The 24092-nt window shown below is 33.9% G+C and overlaps 2 protein-coding genes across 3 annotated transcripts; one reads left to right on the plus strand and one right to left on the minus strand.

Moving 5' to 3' along the window:
- Positions 1 to 2255: 2255 nt before the first annotated feature.
- Positions 2256 to 8853, plus strand: LOC107853393 (putative late blight resistance protein homolog R1A-3). Its single transcript, XM_047405483.1, is given in 8 exon segments — positions 2256 to 2447; positions 3123 to 4154; positions 4156 to 5992; positions 5995 to 6895; positions 7133 to 7240; positions 7395 to 7636; positions 7746 to 8250; positions 8354 to 8853. Coding segments are annotated over 4 exon segments (3729 nt in total). The 5' UTR covers positions 2256 to 2447; positions 3123 to 3170; the 3' UTR covers positions 7140 to 7240; positions 7395 to 7636; positions 7746 to 8250; positions 8354 to 8853.
- A 1864-nt stretch (positions 8854 to 10717) lies between these two features.
- On the minus strand, positions 10718 to 21034 carry LOC107853394 (LRR repeats and ubiquitin-like domain-containing protein At2g30105). 2 transcript variants are annotated; one of them, XM_047405484.1, is made up of 10 exons: positions 20925 to 21010; positions 20591 to 20685; positions 14655 to 14816; positions 13302 to 13412; positions 13099 to 13205; positions 12507 to 12644; positions 12270 to 12318; positions 12067 to 12132; positions 11210 to 11329; positions 10718 to 11133 (listed from the first exon to the last, which is right to left on the minus strand). In XM_047405484.1, the coding sequence occupies exons 2-10, from the start codon at positions 20663 to 20665 to the stop codon at positions 11017 to 11019; spliced, it is 945 nt and encodes a 314-aa protein (XP_047261440.1). In that variant the 5' UTR covers positions 20666 to 20685; positions 20925 to 21010; the 3' UTR covers positions 10718 to 11016. The 2 variants fall into 2 exon arrangements, with proteins under 2 accessions (XP_047261440.1, XP_047261441.1); XM_047405485.1 differs by lacking the exon at positions 20591 to 20685 and having other exon boundaries at positions 20925 to 21034.
- Between the last annotated feature and the right edge of the window lie 3058 nt (positions 21035 to 24092).

Below are 24092 nucleotides of genomic sequence, written 5' to 3' on the forward strand. Positions count from 1 at the left end.
CTAATTATTTTAATGGATTTCAAAACCCTCATATAAGATATGAAGGTTTTGAAATCCATTAAAATAATTAGTAAGCAAATAACAAATTCTTGACTTAACTAATTACTATTTTTATTAAGGCGCAACAAATAATAATAACTATTCTTTTAATATAAAATAAATAACTTTACATGCTATAAAAAATATATCTACCAACAATAAATTTAAACAAGACATGGGTATTTTTTTTCAAATAAAGATCTAAACTTTATCCAAAATAATCAAAGAATAATGTAAAAAAAAGATAAACAATCAATATTATCTATTCTTTTCAACATAAAGGAAATAACTTTACATGCTAAACACAAATATATCTACCAACAATAAGTTTAAACAAGATATGAGTATTTTTTACAAGTAAAGATCTAAACTTTATTCAAATAATCAAAGAATAAGGTGAAAAGGCAAAACTTTCAACATTAACTATTCTTCTAAACATAAAGAAAATAACTTTACATACTAAAAATAAATATATCCAACAACAATGAGTTTAAACAAAGCATAAATACATCTTTTAAGCAAAGATTGAAACTTTATCCAAAATAATCAAAGAATAAAGTAAAAAAAGGCACATATAACTATTGCTAGCTCATTTTTATATCATGAACATGAAAATAATTAGAATATCAATATCACAACGTCCTAGGGCCTTCAAGGCCATCTACCGCATACAATCCCAGCAAACAAAATTATATCTACAAACTACGAAGAAGAAAAAAGATGAAGAAGAAAACAATAATAAAAACTAAAATAAAAAAAAGGTGTGTTTACCTTTTTGGGGGCAACAAAATGAGACTACGAGTTTCGTTGGAATCAACCACCACCGAAAAACATCGCCGGCAACTCAAAATTTTTGATTAGTCGATCAACTTATGAAATAAAAATTTTTACTAAATAAAAATAACTATTTTTGCTCAAAAGAATTTTTTCACCTTTCTGGCCTTTTTTTTCTTTCTTCTCCCCTCCTCTCTCTATCAAAGTAATGGTAGTATTTATAGGAGAGAATGGGACATTTTTTTTCCTTTTCCGCCAATGTGGGAGAAAAATATTTATAGGAAAGGATAGAGATTTATTTCTTGTCATCCACCAATGTGGGAGAAAAAATATTTAGAGGGGTTTTTGAAATGTAAAAATTAAAGATAAGGTGAGGTGGAAGATAATGTGGGAGGAAATAGTACAATGTAGTACAATCTTTGAATTTCAAAATTGAAAAAGGACAAAGTTGAGGGGAATAGTAGAATTTGAATTTATTTTTTGGTGGGAATTGGGTAAAAGTTATGAGAGTTCTTGAAAATTTTGAGGTTATTTAAAATATAACCCCAATTGGAATTTAAAATTTAGCCATATTTATTTATTTTGACCAAATTAAAAAGTAATTGACGAATTGCATTGCAATTATGACCAATTTTCAATTATGGTCAAATCTAATAGACTGGCTAAATTAAATTAAAATTCGATAAGAATTAATACCTATTTTTTTTAATTCGGAGCTTCTTGATTTAATAAAATGAATGCATATTTATCCAAATAAATTATTTTTGAGAATAAATTATATTTAAATTAATATTTTAATCATTTGAATTTATTTTCAAGATAAGCCTTAATTAAATCCGATATTTTGCAAAATAAATATTTAAGTAACAAATTATATAATCTCGTATAACTGAACACGATAGTATATAACCGCTACTTAAAATGACAAAATCACGTACGAAAAATATTTTAAGCTTTTTTTTATTTGAATGAAATAATTATTTTGGTTTATGAAAAACTGAAGAAACTCAAGATTAAATTTAGTTGTGGAGGGCAAAAATTAGGTATCAACAATATAGAACTTAAATAGCCAACTATACAAATCCTTTCAACTATCTACATTTCTTACCATCAATGCTTCATGCTGACTAGTTAAAACATATTATTGGCCCACCCTCTTTTCTGTGTATCTTCTCCTCCAAACAAATTTTATCAGAGCTAATAGTTTGTTTGAAAGGGGAACATTATAGTCTTACAATCATTCATGTGTTGACTAGTCCAAACATATTTTTTATGCCTAACCCTGTCTCTTTATCTTCTCCTCCAAACAAATGTTATCAAGTTAATATAGTCATACACAAAAACAAAGAGAGTCTCTAATAATAAGTTAAGATATAGCGTGTTTAATTATGGTACTCACATCTGTTATCTCACTCATTGAAATTGATGAAAAATAATTGACTTATTTATATGTGCAAAATCATTCGTTTTCTACTATGAAATTAATTTTATGCTTCTTTCTTTTTTCACCTGATAAAATTTTATTTACTTTTTATACATCAGATCCCAAGAATTTGGCTTGTGAAACTTGAAAGACACTTACAGTCATAAAAAAACAAGGAGAAATAGAGAAAGGGAAAACAAACAATTTTGAGGTATGTAATGATCACTAAACTTTATTTATGTATGTATCTGTTAATTAGTTACTTATATAAACTAATTTTGACTCACTAAAATCACTGAACTTTACTTGTTTTATCTGTATAATCACAAAATTAAACTTTTGTCACATTTAAGTCCTGAAAATACAATTCACTTAAAGGTTAAATTTTTGTTCACATAGTAAAATGGAGATTAAATGTATATAAGTTTTGAAAGTAGAGGGGATAATTCTGGCCAGCTTTCCTTTAATTAAATCCATGTGGCTTTTGTTTTAACAAAAAAAAAAAAAAATAGAAAATTAATTTTAGCATTGACTATTTCACTTCCATTAGTCAGAAAGAGCATATTGTAGTCATTGTTGTTACGCCATGGGTATAAATAGAGCCTCCCCCTCCCTTTTTTTAGGGGAGGGCATATTTGGTTTATGTCTTATAGTATATTGGGACCTTTTTCCATTATTTTGACTTGTGTTGTTGAAGTTTTTTCCATAGAAGATAAAGCATATAACAAGTATCGGATAATTTTGAATGAAGTATTAGGTAAGATAAGAATAACATCAAATTCATACAAAATACATGTGCACGTGTTGGTTGCCTGTATAGAGTAAATATTGCATGGTATATATGTTTGCTATGAAAATTTTGATATAACATTGGGTCATTTGGCAGGTGTCATTTTCTGCTCTTCGCAAGGATGTTGTCAACATTCTGGATTTTATGGAGAGGTTAAAGAATGAAGAAGATCAAAATGTTGTGGACGTGTATCTAATTGAAAGGCTGAGACTTGAGCTTGCATTTATTTGTACCTACGTCCAACTTTCTTACTCCGATTTGGAGCAGTTTGAAGTTGTAATGACTGCCCAAAGACAACGTATTGAAGAACTGCTTCGATCAATTTTGTATGATGCAGACTCCAGCGCAGGGTTTAAGTTCGACATGCATCATGTCCTTCCTCGCTTCCTGGAAAATATTGATGACTGTATCAACTCATGTCATCATTCTACGTCAAGTACCACCATGACTGAGGAGCAGTTGAACTTCCTTCTCGTGAATCTCCTTCATCTATCCAAGCATCAGTATCTCGAAGAACAGATGCCTTCATCAGCGTCTCAATATGAGATTCTTCAGAATATGTGTGGCAATGTGGGAGATTTCCATGGTTTGATACTGAATGGTTGCGTTAAGCATGATAATGTTGAATACGTTTTACCTCAGTTTCAACGTATGGCTGAGAGAGTTGGACTCTTCCTTTGGGATGAACTAATTCTAGAAAACTCTAGTGTCTTCAAGCTAGCTCATCTACTCATGAAGATTTTCCCAATTGAACTCGAGGTTATGAGCGTATGCTTTACAAATTTGAAAGCATCAACTTCAGCGGAAGTTGGATGCTTCGTTAAGCAGCTCCTAGAAGCCTCTCCAGACATTCTTAGAGAATATCTGATTCATCTACAAGAGCACATGGTAACTGTTATTATCGCAAGCACTTCAGGGGCTCGAAACATTCATGTCATGATAGAGTTCCTATTGATTATTCTTACTGATATGCCCAAGGACTTTATTCATCATGACAAATTATTTTATCTTTTGGCACGTGTTGGAGCACTTATCAGGGAGGTATCAACTCTCATTCACAACTTAGAAGAAAAATCAAGGAATGAAGAGAGTACCGATGAAAGAAGTCGTGCAACTCTAGATTTTATTGGAAGAAAAACTTGAACTCCTCAAGGAAGATCTCGAACATGTTTATCTGAAAGCCCCAGACCCATGTCAATGGGGCTTCCCAATGACTGATGGACCACTCTTTGTGCATCTGCTACACAGACACTTAGCTAATTTGCTAGATTCCAATGCTTATTCAATTTCATTGATAAAGAAAGAAATTGTAGTGTTGAAAGAAGACATAGAATTCATAAGTTCGTTCTTCATGAATGCTGAGAAAGGATTGTATAAAGATCTATGGGCACATGTTTTAGATGTGGCATACGAGACAAGAGATGTCATTGATTCAATTATTATTCGAGATAATTGCCTCTTACATCTTGTTTTCTCACTTCCCATTACCATAAAAAAGATCAAACTTATCAAAGAAGAAGTCTCAAATTTACTTGAGAACTTTCCCAAGAACAGGAGCCTCATTGTTGTGCACTCTCCCAAGAAGCCAGTTGAGAGCAAGTCATTGACAGCCGGTAAAATAATTGTAGGTTTTGTGGATGAGACAGACTGGATTATAAGGAAGCTCACCAGTGGACCAGCAGCTCTAGATGTCATTTCGATCATTGGAATGCCGGGTTCGGGTAAAACTACTTTGGCATACAAAGTATACAATGATAAGTCAGTTTGTAGTCATTTCGACGTTCGTGCATGGTGCACAGTTGACCAGGAATATGACGAGAAGAAGTTGTTGGTGAGGCTTTTTAATCAAGTTACTGGCTCGGATTTGAAGTTCAGTGAGAATATTGATATTGCCGATAAGCTACGGAAACAACTGTATGGAAAGAGGTACCTAATTGTGTTAGATGATGTGTGGGATATTGACACATGGGATGAGCTAACAAGACCTTTCCCTGAAGTTGTGAAAGGAAGTAGAATTATTTTGACAACTCGACAAAAGGAAGTGGCTTTACATGGAAAGGGCAGCACTGATCCTCTTAACCTTCGATTGCTAAATCCAGAAGAAAGTTGGGAGTTATTAGAGAAAACGGCATTTGGAGAACAAAGTTGCCCTGATGAACTATTAGATGTTGGTAAAGAAATAGCCCAAAATTGTAAGGGACTTCCGCTGGTTGCTGATCTGATTGCTGGAGTCATCCTAGGTTTGGAAAAGGAAAAGACTGTTTGGCTTGAAGTTCGGAATAATTTGAGGTCCTTTATTTTGAATAGTGAAGTTGATGTGATGAAGGTTATAGAATTAAGCTATGACCGTTTACCACATCACCTGAAGCCATGCTTAATTTACCTTGCATCTTTTCCTAAGGACACAACAATTGACAAAGATGTGTTGAAAATGTATTGGCGCGCTGAAGGGCTTGTTGACCAGATAGAGATGAAGAGTGTGAAAGAAGTAATGGAGGTTTATTTCGATAATTTAATTTCCAGTAGCTTGGTAATTACTTTGAATGAGATTGGTAAATGCCCGACTTGCCAAATTCATGATCTTGTGCACGACTTTTGTTTTATAAAAGCTAGAGAGGAAAAGTTGTTTGTCCGGATAAATTCAAGTGATGCATCCTCTTCTTCAGATTTGATGCCACGCATAGTAAACATTGATTATAAAAAGAAGCACTTTGAGCTTAACAATTTCGTCCTGTGTAGTTCAAAAATGAAAAGGCATTCAGGTAAACACCTCTATTCTTTGAGGATAACTGGAGACGAGATGGAAGATCTTATTTTTGATATATGTCACCTAAGACACTTGAGGCTTCTTAGAGTGTTGTTCCTGCGAAGCTCTTTTATGATGGTGAAAGATTCTTTGTTGAATGAAATATGCTTGTTGAATCATTTGAGGTTCTTATACATTGGGACAAAAGTTAAATCTCTGCCTCATCTTTCTCAAACCTCTGGAATCTAAAAACCCTGAACGTTGAAAACAAAGGATCAACCATGGTACTATTACCGAGTATTTGGGATCTTGTAAAGTTGCGATTGTTGTCCATGAGTGCTGGTTCTTTCTTTGATTTGGATACAGATGAACCAATACTGATAGCAGAAGACTCAAAGCTAGAGAACTTGAGATTTTTAGGGAAACTTGTGCTTTCTTATTCGAAAGATAAAGAGGATATTTTCAGACGGTTTCCCAATCTTCAAGAGCTTTCATTTGTTCTCAAGGAATCATGGGATTATTCAACAAAGCAATATTGGTTCCCAAAATTGGATCACCTAACCGAACTAAAACTCCTCGATGTAGAATTTCAAAGTTTAATTTCAAATGACTGTGGGCCCTCTGTAGCGACAAATTGGTCGTGGGATTTTCACTTGCCTTCCAATTTGACAAAATTGATGTTGTGTGACTTTCGTGTGACATCCAATTCACTATCAACAATAGCGAGATTGCCCAACCTTGAAGAATTGTTCCTTATTAGAACAATCATGCTGGGGAAAGAATGGAACATGGGGGAGGAAGACACCTTTGTGAATCTCAAATATTTGGATTTGGAAGAAGTGACTCTTGCTAAGTGGGAATTTGGAGAGGAATCCTTTCCCGTGCTTGAAAAATTGGCACTGTGGGACTGTCATATGCTTGAGGAGATTCCGCCTAGTTTCGGAGATATTTCTTCATTGAAAATCATCCAACTTGTAGAGAGCCCTCAACTTGAAGATTCCGTGCTGAAGATTAAGGAATATGTTGAAGAGATGACGGGAGAAGACAAGCTTCAGATCATTGGCCCGAATAATATCCTGTTATTCAAGAAGCTCTTAAGCACCACCATTACAGGCCAGAAGAGGTTCTTCTCTATACTTTTGTTTCTGCTCTTATTGTTAGTCTCAACTAAACTGTCTGTTTGTGAACTTACATCACACTAAGCTTATGTTTGTAAACTAACGTAGTGGGATAACGCTTTGTAAACACCATTGTGGGATGACATTGATCAATATTTCTCTTGACTTTTTATGTTTCTTTCTTCAGTTTTGTTGTATTCTTCTTCCACCTGATAAAGTTTTATGCACATTTTATACATCAGATCCTGAAAACATTGAAAGGAAAGGAAGGATAAGTTACTTTGGTTCAATCATAGAAAGAGGAAAGAAAATGAAGGAGAGAAGGAGAAAACAAAAAACTCAACCCATCGGTATGTCTTTGTTTGAAACATATATGAGATTGCTAACTCTGATATGATGGGCAAGAAGGAAGTCAAACAAAAAATTGGCAACCTCTGTACCATATGAAAGTTTTTGTAAATCTTTCAAGAAATACATCATCACAAACATGTGAAAACTCTTCAGGTACTGAAGTCATTGAGAAATTCCAATGCAACAAGAAGTGGGATATTCGCGTGCAAAGAGTTAGAATTGTGATGCAAACTGGTGGAATCAACCATCGATAAGTATTTGGTGTTGCGGGCTGCTGTATTGAAGATGTTTAAATAGGTGTTTCTGTACAACATTTGGCTTCACGTGCAATAACAAGTGTTATTATAAATCCTCTTGCCGATTTATTCATCATTGATGGGAATTGATGAGTCCAGGTAATGACGTGCTAAGAATATCACCTTTCCTGAAGGTTAATTCTTTTCGGATTTTGGATACTCTCGTTTTCATCACTAATATCTTCTAACAGTGGTTTCTTTTCTGCAGTTGGCGCATTTAAGTCCATTAAATATAGGATTGATGAGGTCAAGTTTGAACAGTCACCAGATGGTGGTTCCAGCTCTAAGGTGTCAAGCTCTACTAGAAAGTAGTGGAAGCCTATCTGCCCTTTGGTATGAAAGCACAGTTTTTGTAACAAATCAGCAGGACACATCAGAGGCCCTTAAACGTAGCACAAGGGGTAAACAATTGCCAAAGTATTTGGACCACTATGTGGTCCCAAACCCCAAAGGAGTATCTCCTCTGCCAAGCCGTTAGAGAATGGGACAAATCCAGCCTAGAATAGCATAAATAGACTAAGGCATATAGAGAATGGTGTGAATGATCTTGCTTATGTTTTTTGTTGCTTAGAGTGGTAGATCTGGAACCTCCCTCTTTCTAGTTTGAACAGTCACTTAATGGTGGTTCCAACTCTAAGGAGGCAAGTACTGGATTTCAAGCTCAATGTAGAAAGTAGTGGAAGCCTATCTCCTTCAGAACCCTGATGCATATGGTTAGTGTTCCAAGAAACCTATGTGGCCTTTGTTATATGGTTAATTCCTTAGTGCTTCTGAAGCAAAAATCTGATACTCTGGATTTACTTTGTAACATAACAGAGGAAGATATTGGTGTTGCGCGACTTTCCTCTGACATGCGATTCATTATCAATAATAGAAGAGACTGCCCAACCTTGAATAGCTGTTCCTTGACATGCTATTCATTATCATCCAAGCAGAAGAATGGAACATTGGGGAGGAAGACACCTTTGAGATCTCAATTCTTTTAAGCATTCTGTGTGAAAAGTCTTTAGCACTCTTTGTACTTGTGTGTTTAAGTTCTCCACCTGTGACATTGGCTTCTGTACATGAATCATTCTTCTGTACAAACCACAAAAATAGTATTGACCTTATTCTCCTTCATTAACATAATTAAGTGCATTTGATGTTTATGAATTTTCAGCTGACAATACAGACAAGTGTTGGGACGAAAAGTTTTAAATCTCCATTTTCTTCTGTCTAGTTTTGCAAGATGATTTACTGGACACCGACACAAAAAGGTGGTCATAATTAGACATATGTAATGTATTACAATCAAATTCTACTTGTACTTTCTTTTGTCCCCTCGTCTCTCATTAACTCTCTTGAATCAGATTACATCAGGAAAGTCATAGAACTGGGAAGATAATCCAAGTAATGGACATTGCGAACTTTATGACAGAAGAGGTTAATTTAAGGGCCCTTCTCATATAAAACAAATGTGCAGCATTGAAATGTGCTTCCTGTCAAAAGCTATTCTAGTAGCTAGATCAGTAGTTAGATTGCAAACATTCTTTTACAATGAAGCCAAAGGTGTTTTTGTGGGTTGCAGAACAAGTTCATCACGGTCGCACGAGAAACTAAAGTACAAAAGTATTCAATTGATGATAGGTGTTATTTTTTGCTTCATTTGTCAAAATCTAGCCTTCTTAGTGAACATAAGCTTAATACTTTGCAACATAGTCTATCACGTTCCTGTACATTTTCAGTCTTACACCAAAAATCGAATAACGATATACATCTGGATATTAAATTATAAATATTCTTTTTCACCTTCCTTTCCAGATCATAACATCTTTGCTGGTATCCTTTTCCAACCCACCAACAGTTCTTTTAGAGTTCCCAACATGCAATGGCTTAGTTCAACTAATTTCTAAAGCATGTACCAAAAAGGACCTGTAAACTTGGTAACTTTCTTCACAGAGGATGTACCTGCTGTAAATTATCATTCCTCTTCTTGATAAGTTGTGTTGAGTCAAAACATGTCTCTCTTGCCAGTAGCCATGTGAAGGTTCAACCTTGTAAGAGGCTTTGCTTCAAAGGCCATATATGATGTTGCCTACTACTTTGGAAGAATACCTTTTAGCCTGATTTTATTGGGAAAATGCAAGATTTCTGTTGTCTTGTCTGGTGCTGCTTTCAGCCCTTTACATCCTTCAATCACTTGCAAAAATTGGCTCATTCCTCCCTTTCACAGTCACTAGACCTTTCCAAAGGTATGTTCTATCCTTGTTGAGACTAATACATGTCTACTGTTGCAAAGCTGAAAATCCTGGGAAACTGCTCCTTGTGTGGCCTGTTTCATATCCATCCTTCTTGCCCGAATAGGATTTTTCTACCACCTCCCAGTTTGATTTGAATTTGTTTTGACCATTTGCTCCATAAGTTTCTAACGAATTATTTATGGTCTTCAGACTCTTCACTTGTTTGTGTGTGCTACATCATACTGTAAACAGACACTACTGCCATTTCTTCATCACGTCTTTAGTTTTGAGTCGGTTTTATAGAATGACAAGATGGCGACAATGCTGTCGAGCTTGTTGCACGGGGCTTGCCTGGTGCAGTTTACTCCTCCTGTGTGGTTTGCAAGCTATTGCATAGGAGCGGGATTTACACTGTGATCACCCAATTCTCCCTCCACTCCTATTCTCCGGAAAACTAACTGGCCAATTTGTTATGTTGCCGGCTCATATATCTGTTTATTGGAATTGCAGCAGTTCTTGTAGTAGTAACTTGCTGTAGTTGCATTGGACCGGCAACAAGGAATAGTTGCTGCCTGAGTGGTGCATCTGCATGATTAATTATGTATTTGTGGAAAACCTAAAATCTTTTTGAAGAAATATATTTCTTTCATCAATATGTTGAATTATGTTTTTGTATCAATCGGAGCATTCTCAGTCAGATTTGAGATCTTGTATAACTTTTTGTTTTGAATTTACCTGGATGGGTGTTTGATCATTTTGGGCTTAATCCAGGCTTGGTCACATGTCAGGGGTGCTTTACAAGAACGGCCTTGTATAGTTTATGAGTAAAAATTATAAAAATTGTGATAAATACAAGATATGAAGTCATAATTTTAAAGATATAATGGGTTCAAGAATAAAAATTCAAACGTTAGAACCTAAAAAACCATAAATTCTGGATCTGCCTATGGCACAGGAAGTATGCAACTTTCAACTGGCAAGTTTATTCAATTCTTTAGGGGTTCAACAATTGGTAATATGTTTGCTTGAGGAAACTTTCAACTATGCAACAGTTTGAGAAGAAGAAGAAAGCTTTATAGCAACATTTCAGAACAATGGTAAATCTGTAGAGAGTATACACAGGAGCAGTATGCTCATTATAATTTATTGATGCATCTTAAAAGGTACTGAAAGATTCTTCTGTAAAGTTTGCTAGGGATCACTATGAAAATGTATGTCAAGTACACAAACCGAGTTAATGAGCACTTTGTATCTGGCTGATCAGCTCCTATTAGCTCCTTCATCAAATTTGCCAGAGCTTCTCACTCCGAAGTACAGTTGCTTCTGATGCTTCGAGCATCTTCTCTCATTAAAATTCTCCCATCCTTCAATCTGTGACTGTGACTGAATATCGTGAGAGGTAAAACTAAACAGAGCATATTATTGTCGATATTAGTAGTAAATAATTGAATACCTGGCAGATAACATCCATAGTTATTTCAGTGCCATGGAGATCTAGTATAGAGAGTTTGCAGCACTGTTTGAAAATGATGCTAGGAAGGGATTTGGACCCGTTGTTTCTAAGATAAAGTGCCTGCACCAGTTGTAGGAACATGAGTCACACAAATAATTGGAGCAAAAGCAAACTGCCAGGTTAAAGAGGCCATACAATGATGCTAGATGTTTAAGAAAAGATTGTTTAACTAAAGAAACTTGCGTCGCGTCTTACAAAGAGAACAACTTTTTTCCCTTTTGATAACTGAGAGGTCCCTGGGAGTTGGTTGGCACAGAGTTCGAAACTATGTGATAATGAGCCTACCATTTACCCTTCTCCACTTATATACTAGACTTTTGTCTGTGGCAGCAGTCAAATGCATGACATGCCCCTAAAATGTGTGGTAAGAGCTTGCTAGTGCCGAGTGCTACACCAAACTAATGAATGTGTAAGATGTGTCTCTCATACACACATTTTTCACTTAACCACGATTAAGTTTTACCTATCACATGCTTTGCTTCTAGCCAAGAAAATAGTGTTGAACCAGCAGATTATGGCAGTACATCACCTAGTTTGGTCTAAAGAACCATAGCTGAATGTTCTAGAACTGATGCATACATGTCCATCCAAGCTATGCTCTATCTTAGATAACTATGTAACATCGTTTATTAATGTCTAATGAGCAGTATTTGAGCACATCAAGCTAATTTCGTAAGACGTCTAAAAGTTCTTTTCTGTACGGCCTTTATAAAAGAACAAGAATTTTCTGTATTGCATAAAAAAGCAGGACTTCAAAAGAGAACAAAAAATGCAAAAGCATATAGATGAAGACAGACCTTTAAGTCCTTTAGTTTGCTAATTGTTTCTGGCAGCTCTACCAAAAGATTAGATGAAAGATCAACCTACACCACATTGAATCAGTTATCTGTATATAGTAATAACATCATAGGAAACAATAAATGCTGGAACTTGTTTCAGCCTAGATTTGGGATTTCATGATTCCAGTTACTAAAAGGGAAATAATCCCAATTTTATTTACCTCAACAAGGGAAGCACAACCCCCAATATTTTCTGGAATAGAGTGTATCCTGCAATTGAAAGATTAAGCTTACAAACCAAATTTAGGTTCTTATCACTTCAAAGAAAGTAAAAGATATAGAAAATCAACACTCCAAAACATCCACGTATCCAGAAAAGGACTTGGAACAACTTAACACTAAATATCATGATAACCGTACATTGAAATATCTTTTTTTGTTCCAGTACTTCAAATTACCTATTGTTGTTAACTTTCAGAACCTCAAGGCTGGTCAGCTGACCTATCTCAGATGGGAGACCTGTTAAATAGTTATGTGCAATATGAAGTTGTCTCAGACTGGTCAAAGTGCTGATCACACGAGGCAATGTTGCTATACTGCATACCAAGAAGAAGATTAGTTGATACAACCATACAAGAAATCTTTATACAAAATAATGACATATGATAAATGGTTGAGGTTGGTAAACAGAGTAAGCCGTATTAAAAAATAAAATTGTAACACAAAACAACATCTGAATGTCACTGATAAAAAAATTTAACACCACGAATTTTGTGAATGAAGGATAAGCAGCTTTATATTACCCACTGATATACTTCAGTTTTCATCATTTAATTTTATCAAAACAATCCCGTAAATGAGAACTATGACATTGCGAATTTTGTCCCTCACATCAAATGTATCTACACGTTTGGTGTACCCATCATTTAATGGTGCAGAAAAGAATGAACTTCAATCATATAGAGATGATGCAACATATTGGCGAATCTCATTCAACTCTCAGAGTAGTATGCTGATGAAGGGAATATCTGAGGAATAACTGGTACATACTGGTTTTGGTTCAGTGAAATTAAAATAACCATAAGACTCTTTAGAGAAGCTAGCTCTTCCCAGCTTAAGGAATTATCCATAATTTCATTCCCATTGAGAATCAATCTCTGGTAAGCAGAAACAATACCGAATAAAATTTCTGCCTCAAACAAGTGAAAAAAATCACAATTTCAAAGATAAGTGAAGGAGTCAGCTCTACTGACATGAAGTGAACTCAAGCTATTAATCATGGCGGGAAGATGCTGTATTGAGTTGTGGCTGAGATCAAGGACTCTAGCAGAAGATCCACAGGTCAACACTTCATCAGGCAGGGCCTGTCAAGTTCCAATAAGTAATGAGAACAATATCTTCAAGAGGAAGAAAAAGAAAAAGAATCGGCTGGCAACATAGTTTAAGGACGTACCTAATGCATTTACGATTTAACAGAAGTAAATAATAACTCTTGGGCGATAGAAGGAATCAAACTTGGTTCTACTAGTTGGCTAAGATAAGTTTCCCATTTGACCATAGTATATTCTCTTTCTGGATACACAATATGTACACACATAAATTATACATGAAGGGATTTTATCTGAATAGTGCAGGCTAAACGTTCTCTCAGACTAACCTAACATTTCATCAATAAGTTTGAACTGCATGGCAGTATTTTTTTCTTCATTATTTACTCAACATGACTGCATCTTTTTGGGACTTAAATTTATTTATTGTCTTGCAAATGAGGAAACTTTGGGCGATCATTTCGGTTTTGACTTTTGATGATGCAATCAATAAGTTCAAAACATGAACAAATTGGAGATGCACATTTTTGTCACCACCTATTAGGATGGCCATCCCATTTAGTCCTCCAATTTCCCAAGAATGAACAATATTCAACCCATCAATCAGCCATAGTTTTAAATTGGAATACAATATGCCATGGAGGGATTTCGCTTTATTCCAAATGTATTGAATCTATATGACGATATTCCTCCTCTCTTTTGGCATTGTTATTCACTTATTCCTAGTGGAGGGAAACTAGAACTTTGTTTATTGTTTAGACTGCATAATTGGTGGATTCACACCTAATATCTTTCTAAAGATACTTGGGATCTACTTCAATGACCATGTTCTATTTGGAGCAATACTGAAAAATTAGTCTTCATACAGATAGATGAGTTGTTAACATCTCCATTACTGAAAACTGGTATTATAGCCAGAATGAAGAACAATCGAGGGTTCAAATCCTGCAGTCCAATTTTTATAATTTTATGGATACATTTCATTATTGGTTTCACCCATATTGGCAGATAAATAGAGAGGAATAGCTTGGCTATATCACCTACTCAAGCCAGAAAATGGATTAGATATAAATTAGATGAAGTGAATTGGAAGGAAAAAGAAAAGATGAAACAATTCTATTTTTAGGTCAATTCCAATATGTATATGATTGGATCGAACTTCTAAGTGAGATCCGGCTTAATAACCGTATCGCTTGCCCCGTCACAATTAAGATCGTTCATGGTAAGAACAGGTTCAAAATCATTGGACAATGTATAGTCAGTTACTTCTTATCTTACCTTCAGATTGCATTCCGATAGTGCAACAACCCCAGTGGCCTTCCACCGTTCAAGTTGGCACTTCACAACCAGAACTTGAGGAACGTCCCTTTTAGGTCTCATTGCTTCAGGCATCCTCCTCACTGTCAACAAGTTGGAAGTTTCCTTTCTTATTGGTCCATCCTATCCAATATACACAAATAAGTAAATAACTCAAACATCAAAGCTTTAAGTTGAATCAGTTCACCTATCGAAAGCAGAATTTCAGGATCGAACAAGGGTAAATTAAATGGAATTTTTCAATTTTATAAAAATTCCAAAGACATAAGAGTACAGGTCAATCAATTACAGCTCAATCCTACATATTTTTTGCAGTCTCCTATATCTAAATATATACATTCTAATCCAAGTAGACCAAATTCAGTCTAGTAATCAATAATATGGTGTCCTTCAAAACAAATGAGAGCAACACATTAAGTTTTAATCCCAAATAATTTTGTAAGCCAGACATATCATTTTAGGGATATTGAAAGGGAGGAATGGAAAGTAAACAGCACTGTAAAACATATACTTGTGAAAACATGTAAATAGGTTATTCTACATCTGAATGGAAAGTTAACAGCACAGCAAAACTGTCAAGGAAAGGGATAGATCAGTCTTTGTACAAATAGTTAGTTAAAGCAGTTAGTTGTAAAGTTAGTTATTGAATGTAACTGTTAGTTAAATACCTCACTGATTAGTATATATATTTCTCTGTCCAGTAAATGCATTCAAGAAGAATAAAATTTTCTGATTCTTTTTCTCTCATGTGCTCTCCTCTCTTTCTCTAAATTCTTCAAACCTACAAAACTTTAAGTCTCAACATGGTATCAGAGCCACGAGCCACGAGCTTCTGATTGTTAGCTCTTCTTCTTCGTCGATTCTATGTTCTTCCATTTCTGATTCTTGCACTGTTTTTCGATCAAAATTGACCAACTGATCAATTCTTGTTTCAAGATTCTGTGAAAACTCTTAGCGTTTTGTTAAAATGGCGACTACTAGAAACCAAGGAAATGGTCCAGTCAATGAATCCAGTGGCTCTACACCTTCAGCTGCAGAAGATTTTGGTGTAGGGGTCATAGTTGATGCTTCACACCCTCTGTATCTTGCACCTAGAGACACCAGTGGAATTTCCTTGATTTCTTTTCAACTCACTGGAACAGATAACTACTCTTTGTGGTCCAGATCAATGCGAATTGCTCTTTTAGGACGTAATAAGTTGGGTCTGGTGGATGGTGCATGGAAGAAAGAAAGATTTCATGATAAATACTGGAATCAGTGGGAAAGGTGCAATGCAGTCGTACTTTCTTGGTTGATGAATTCTGTCTCTCAGAATTTTGTTAGTGGCATAGCCTATGCATATGCTGTTTGGATGGAATTGAAAGAGACGCTTGACAAAATTGATGGTTCACGCTCCTTTAATCTTCACAGGGAAATTGCAACTTTGGTTCAAGGTACATCTTCAATTTCAGTGTATTTTTCCAAATTAAGATCTGTGGAATGAGATTGAGGCGTTAGTTCCATTACCTACCTGCAATTGTGATAAGTCCAAAGATTTCTTTGATCATGTGCAAAGGCAAAAATTGTATCAATTCTTGATGGGCTTGAATGATTCGTACATTCAAGCTAGGAGTCAAATTCTGTTAATGACTCCCTTGCCCCCTATAAATCAAGCATATTCCATGCTTGTAAGTGATGAAAGTCAAAAGGGATTAGCTGCTGCATCTGGGGTTCTTGGAGCTCCTCCTGTCATGTCTAATGGAATTGGAAACTATGATTCTACAGCTTTATACAGTTCTAGGCCTAATACTGTACAAAGGTACAAAAATAACTAAAATGTTCAATGTGATTTCTGCAAGATGAAAGGGCATGTCAAGGAGAATTGCTATAAGATTATAGGCTATCCAAATGATAGGTTTAAAAAGAAGGGTGGAGGTTCTAATTCTGGTGCACATCAAGCTCATGTAAGTATTGATAATCAGTCCATAAGTATTGATAATCAGTCCATGATGGAGTCTCGAGAATGTGCAAAAGTTCAAGATCAACCATCCACCTCAACTGTTGCTCCTAACAATCAGATGCACATGCCTTGTTTCTTCACAAAAGATCAATATGATCAAATTGTATCTATGCTGAACAATGTGTCTAACACCACCTCCATGGCTAATACTGCAGGTATGAACACTACTATGTCTTTTAGAGATATTAAAAAAGGTTGGATTATTGATACAGGGGCTAGCAATCACATGGTAGCTGATCCTGATCTTCTTACCAGTTACATTAAACTAGACTCTACTAAGTCTAAAAGAGTATTTTTGCCTACTGGTGATGTAGCTAATGTTACTCATGTTGGCACAAGTATGATTACTGCTGGATATAACATTGACAATGTTCTTCACTTGCCTAAATTTAAGTTTAATCTACTCTCAGTCTCACAGGTAACCAAGGCATTACATTGTTTGGTTGCATTTTTTCCTAACTTTTGTATATTTCAGGATCTCTACAATGGGAAGGTGAAAGCGATTGGTAAACAAGAAGATGGTTTATATTTGCTGCCTTCAATCAGTACAAAATCGGTAAAAGCTGCAGATTCCTGCTCCTTGGTCCCTAAAGACAAACTAGTTGACATAAATTTGTGGCATATGAGACTTGGTCACAGTTCTTTTAAAGTTCTAAATAGAATGTTTGCAATACCTTTAGAGACCTGTAGCTCCACTATAAAGTCTTGTACCATTTGTCCATGTGCTAAGAAAGTTAGAGCTCCATTTCCTAGAAGTAGCATTAAAAGCACTACATGTTTTGATATGTTGCATCTTGATGTATGGGGACCCTACAAAACTGCTACATATAATAGAAATAAATATTTTTTGACAATTGTTGATGATTTTTCAAGAATGACTTGGTTATTTTTACTTAAGCTAAAATCTGATGTATGTGTTGTTTTGCAACAATTCTTGATTTATGTTAAGAATCAATTTAATACAACTGTTAAGGTAATTAGAAGTGATAATGGTACTGAGTTTGTAAACTCAGTATGTGACTATATTCAAGACTAATGGCATTATCCATCAGACTTCATGTGCATATACCCCTCAGCAAAATGGAGTTTCTGAGAGGAAGCACAGACATATTTTAGAAGTCTGTAGAGCTATAAGGTTTCAAGGTCACATAACTCTAAAATTTTGAGGTCATTGTGTCCTGTCAGCAACATACTTAATCAATAGGATGCCTACCCCTATACTTCATAATAAGTCTCCATTTGAGGTTCTATATGGTAGAAAACCTTCTCTTGATCATCTTACGGTGATAGGCTGCCTAGTTTTTGCTAAAACTATATATGAAACTGATAAACTTAAGACTAGAGCTATTCAAGCTATTCATATGGGATATTCTTCTACCCAAAAGGGATATATACTTTATGACTTTACTCATGATGTTTTCTTTGTGCACACAGATGTTGATTTCAAAGAAAATGTTTTTCCCTTCCAAAACATCAACAAAAATGAACCAGCACCTTTCATGGATGTCTTTTCTAACCAGTTGCTAACATCTGATGACCAACATCCAATGTCTACACCATCTCAGATGCCTACCAGTTCTGTTGTTCCTGCTAATGTTGAGGCTCCTACTGTCATCAACACCACCAGCCAACAACACATTGCTTCTGTACAAAGAAGGTCATCTAGATCTAAGGCTCCACCTTTGTGGATGAAAGACTTCATCACAACCAAAAAGTCGTCATCTGCTGCATCAGTTTATGGTCTATCAAGTAACATCTGTTATGATCACTTACCCTCAAATTATCAAGCCTTTATTGCGGCTACCTCTATGGAAGTAGAACCTTCCACTTATGCTGAAGCTATTACAGATCCAAGATGGGTTGAATCCATGAAGGCTGAGATAAAAACCTTGGAAGATAACCAAACTTGGAAGACTGTCAATCTACCAAAAGGAAAGAAACCTATAGGCTGAAAATGGGTGTTCAGAATTAAGTACAAAGATACTGGAGATATTGAAAGGTTTAAAGCAAGGTTGGTAGCTAAAGGGTATAGTCAACGGGAAAGAATTGACTACAATGAGACTTTCTCACCAGTAGTTAAAGTAGTTAAAATGGTGACTGTCAGATTTGTGTTAGCACTTGCATCCATTAAACATTGGCATATACATCAAATGTATGTATACAATGCCTTTCTACAAGGTGATCTACCTGATGAAATATACATGGAACTACCACAAGGATTTCGAAGTCAGGGGGAGAACAGACCAGTTTGCAGACTTCTGAAATCCTTGTATGGTCTAAAACAAGCACCAAGACAATGGAATTCAAAGCTATTGGTAGTTGTTGTACATCTTGGATTTACTCAGTCTCAATATGATCATTCACTCTTCACAAGAAAGGCTGGAAATGATCTAACAATTATTCTTGTCTATGTGGATGATATGTTGATTACTGGAAGTAGCTTAAAGTTGATAGAGGAAACCAAAGCTGCACTACATCAAGCTTTCAGAATGAAGGACAATGGGGAGTTAAGATACTTTCTTGGCATTGTGTTTGCTAGGTCTAAAAAAGGGATTTTAATGCACCAAATGAAATACACACTGGAATTAATCTCTGAATTGGGATTAGGAGCAGGAAAACCAGCAGCCACACCCCTTGAAGCAAATGTCAAGTTGACAACAAAGGAGTTTGATGATCACACAAATAATTCTAGTAAGGGGAGAATGATCCATTAACTGATACTGGAATCTATCAAAGAATTATTGGAAAACTTTTATACTTAACTCTTACCAGGCCTAACATAGCTTTTAGTGTTCAAACACTAAGCCAGTTTCTACATCAACCTAAGATATCACATCTAGAGGCGGCTATGAGAATAGTAAGATATGTTAAAAATCATCCCGGACAAGGTGTATTGCTATCAAGTAACAGTCGAGAACAAGTTCTAGCCTACTGTGATGCAGACTGGGCAGCCTGCCAAAACTCAAGAAAATCAGTAACAGGTTTCTTAGTTAAACTAGGAGATTCCTTGATTTCTTGGAAATCAAAGAAACAAAGTACAGTTTCCAGAAGTTCAGCAGAGGCTGAGTACAGAAGCCTTGCTTCCACTACTGCTGATCTTGTCTGGATACTTGGTCTATTTGAAGAACTAGGACTCAATCTGACCATGCCTATTCAAGTTTATACGGACAGCAAATCAGCTATGCAGATAGCTGCAAATCCAGTGTTCCATGAAAGAACAAAACATATAGAAATCGACTGCCATTTTGTGAGGGAAAAAATTCAAAAAGGTGTGATCAATACAGGGTATATCTGCACAAGAGATCAACAGGCTGACTTACTAACCAAAGGGTTGTACAAAGCTCAACATGAACATTTATGCTACAAGCTTGGATTGCTTAATGTGTTTGCACCTCCTAAGCTTGAGGGGGAGTGTCAAGGAAAGGGATAGATCAATATTTGTACAAATAGTTAGTTAAAGCAGTTAGTTGTAAAGTTAGTTATTGAATGTAACTGTTAGTTAAATACCTAACTGATTAGTATATATATATATATATATATATCACTGTACAGTAAATGCATTCAATAAGCACAAAATTTTCTAATTCTTTTTCTCTCATGTGCTCTCCTCTCTTTTTCTAAATTCTTCAAACCTACAAAACTTTTAAGTCTTAACAAAAACATACAGTTGCTAAAACTTCTAAATAGGTATCCTACATCTGAACTGAATCTTTTCTAGTTTAAGACTCTTGTTAGTAGCTCTAGTAGGAGATTCTCAATGATCTAATTTATACAACATCTCTCTTCGGTCATCGGAGTTACTTGGAGTTAAATTCGAGACATGCAGTGGGATCGTATGGGAAATCCTTCAAGAAGTTATGCAAGGATATCCATAAAGTATTGGAACATCAAGAATTACCCCTTGGTTTAAGCCCTGGGAAGCCATAAGCATTATCTTGGCACCATTTCCAACCTCCGATGACTTCAATGTCATTTCATCCACCAAGACTTTCCCTATTCATATACATTTTTTACTCATCCAGTTTAGAAAATTAATAGATAAATATATCGAATAGTTACTAATTTATCCTAATTATTAACTATAGTCAATCTTCCCAATGCATTTCCCAAAACATTGAATTCATTAATCCAAAGGTTTATACAGCAGAATTATCATTCTTATTATTGCTCAAGGCGTTTCAAGTCAATATCGGGCAATAAAAAATGAACGGAGAGATTAATTATATACCGACCCAGAGTGGCAATGTGACCGCAATTCACTAATATTCAGCTCCTTGGACCTCCGGTTGTTAACAAAATAGGTTAGAATTGAAAGAAGATACTTACTTCCTTTCAATTTATTTGTCTGCCTTCCTTTTTAATACTCCCTCCTTCCCATTTTATATATTATCATTTCTTTTTTGGTGATTTTTATTTTGCCATGTCCAATAATACTTATCCAGTTCATAAAATTAATGAACAATTTATCTATTTCTACTCATTTTACCCTTAGCATTAAATAAAATTCATTATCTAATACATTTTTCAAAGTATTAAATTTATTATATTTCTTTCGAAACTAGTATTAAATTTATTATACTCAAAGGGTAATATGGTAAAAATTACCCCTTGCATCTACTGCTTCTCAATTCCTATGCCAACAGAAAAGTAGATAAGTAAAAATAGACGAGTGAGTAACTATTTAAAAATACAATTCCACTTATCCTTATTGGTTTCACTTATAAGGTCCTAACTTAATTAAAGATAGCAGTAGTACATTTTTAATAAAGGACAATTTGGTAAACATAACCAAGTCTTTCCTTGTTTCTTAAATTATGTGTTTGGTCAAAGTATGTCACATAAAATGAGATGGAGGGAGTATCTATAATATATTAAAAGTGTGAAGCCCATTAGAAAAGTGAATTGAACTTTTTGTCCTTCATTAAAAGTATTTGTTTTAGACAAAACTGTTATTTTACTATTTTTAAAAAATTACTAGTTAATTAAATATACAATATTTTATAGTAAGAGTCTTAAATATATGGTAAGTTTTAAAAATTAAAAAGTCCTAAAATATATGGTAACAATAAAGTTTATGATAAGAATTATTATAAAAATTAATAATTATAGAGTCCTAAAATATATGGTAACATCAAAATATATATAAAAAAAAAAAATTATTATTAAAATTAATAGTTAAGAGTATTAAAAAATATGGTAAGCAAGGAAGGAAAAAAAAAATACGGTTATGGCTTTATGCACTAATTTCCTATTATAGAAGAAGTCAAAATTGGGATGGGTTTATTAAATGTATAATTTTTTTGTACTTTATTAAAAGAAATAAATGGTAGGAGAATTAATTAATATTTTACTTTCTACTATTCAATTAAAAAAATACTCCTAAAATAGGACTCTATTAAGAAAATATTTATATTTTTATAAATATTGAGATATACGTTAAATTAGAGAAAAAATGGATTTGTCTATTGGTAGAACATGATTAATGTTCATCTAACTTGATTCGATTGCATGTCTAGATTGGTGGATGCTTGATTTTCTAGCCCTCAACTTCTTCACTGTTTTTATCGGCATATTAGAATTCAACATGTGTGTATATATATCTTCTTTGTTTTCATTCAAAATCATTCTTTAGGTCAAAATATTCGCTTAGACAAGAATTAGTTGGATCAAAATCGAAGTTTTGTGATCACTATTATATTATTTTATTTATAGTTTACAGGTCGTAGATGAATGTTGGTTGGCTTTGAAGAATTTCTTATGTAAAGGTTAGGTTTAATTGTATTGTTTTGATATCTTTATTATCTTATTGTTTTTTTTGAATTTACAGATGCTAGATAAATGTTGGTCGGTTTTGAATTTTTTTTCGGTAAAGGTTAGGTTTATTTGTATTATCGTAATATCGCTATTAGTTTGTTATTTTGTGGTAGTTTACCATTCGTAGATGAATCTTGATTGACTTTAAAAAAAATCTGTGTGTAAAATTTAAGTTTAATTCTGTTGTTTCGATATCACTTTTATTGTATTATTTTGTTGCAGTTTATAGGTGATAGATACATGTTGGTCGGTTTTGATAAATTTTTTTATGTAAAAGTTAGATTTAGTTGTATTATTTTGATATCTCTATTATCGTATTATTTTGTTATTGTTTACAGGTGATAAATGAATGTCGATCGACTTTTAAAAATATCTTTGGTAAAGGTTAGGTTTATTAATAAATTCTCCATCTTTACATACTCAAAAGATATTAAATTTAATTATTATATTCATATTTATTATTTAAATAAATATCATATTTAATGTAATATTTAAACTTATTAAAGTGAAGTACACACGCAAGACGCGTACACCTAAACTATATTTCAAAATGAATGTGTCCTTTTTTCTTTAGCATCTCTTTAATCCCAACTTTACACATGACAAGTGTTTGATATATCTTTTAATTTAAGCTTTGTTATACCAAATCAAAAGCAAACAAACAAATGATTTCAAAGTGAATGTCTTTCTTTCTTTAGCATCTCTTTAATCCCAACTTTACACGTGAAAAGTGTTTGACATATCTTTTAATTTTTAAACTCCGTTATATCAAGTAAAAATTAGGGGTAAATTTCATCCATGATCACTTAACTTTGTATCTATTATCCAAAAGTCATTTTTCTTTCATTCATTTCATCCATGGTTACTTAACTTTGTATCTATTGTGCAAAAGTCATTTTTCTTTCATTTATTTCATTCATGGTCATTTAACTTTACTTCGACCATCACAAAAATCACTATGACAGGATTATACAATAATTTCATCGAAAAAATGATGTGGTAACCTTAATTAGTTCTTAATTTTAATTTAAGTAAATATATAATATATTACTCATATCTTGACCGTTTTTATATGTGCACAACCCAATTTTCCTTACGGATTATTTAATTAAAGAATCTCAATTTCTTAATAGATTAGACTACCTAATGAAAACTATTTAAATAAGAAAAAACTTGGTTGATATTTTTATCAAACATTTCATAATATTGCACATCTGCCAAAAAGGTGCATCGAAAAAAGAGTGATAAACAAGATAAATTCTTCAAAACACATAAAATAGAAATACATGTATGATATTATTTTTTTAAAAAAAATATTTTAATTCTTTGAAGATAAATTAACATGCTAAAAATAGTTTTAAAATATAATCTTTTTAATTGTGTCATTGAATAAGTATTGTCAAAATTTGTACAAATAATGTTATATTATTAACATAAAATTTTGTTAATAAAAGTTATAAGATATAAGTACTTTAATAGATAAAGAAATTATACTATATCTAATTTTTATATTTATCAATTAAATTAATTAAACAATATGTAATTTATCAGAAATTGAATATTATAATAAAAGCTTTTAAGAGAAT

The sequence above is a fragment of the Capsicum annuum genome, unplaced genomic scaffold (assembly GCF_002878395.1).
Source record: "Capsicum annuum cultivar UCD-10X-F1 unplaced genomic scaffold, UCD10Xv1.1 ctg79029, whole genome shotgun sequence".
Taxonomy (NCBI): domain Eukaryota; kingdom Viridiplantae; phylum Streptophyta; class Magnoliopsida; order Solanales; family Solanaceae; genus Capsicum; species Capsicum annuum.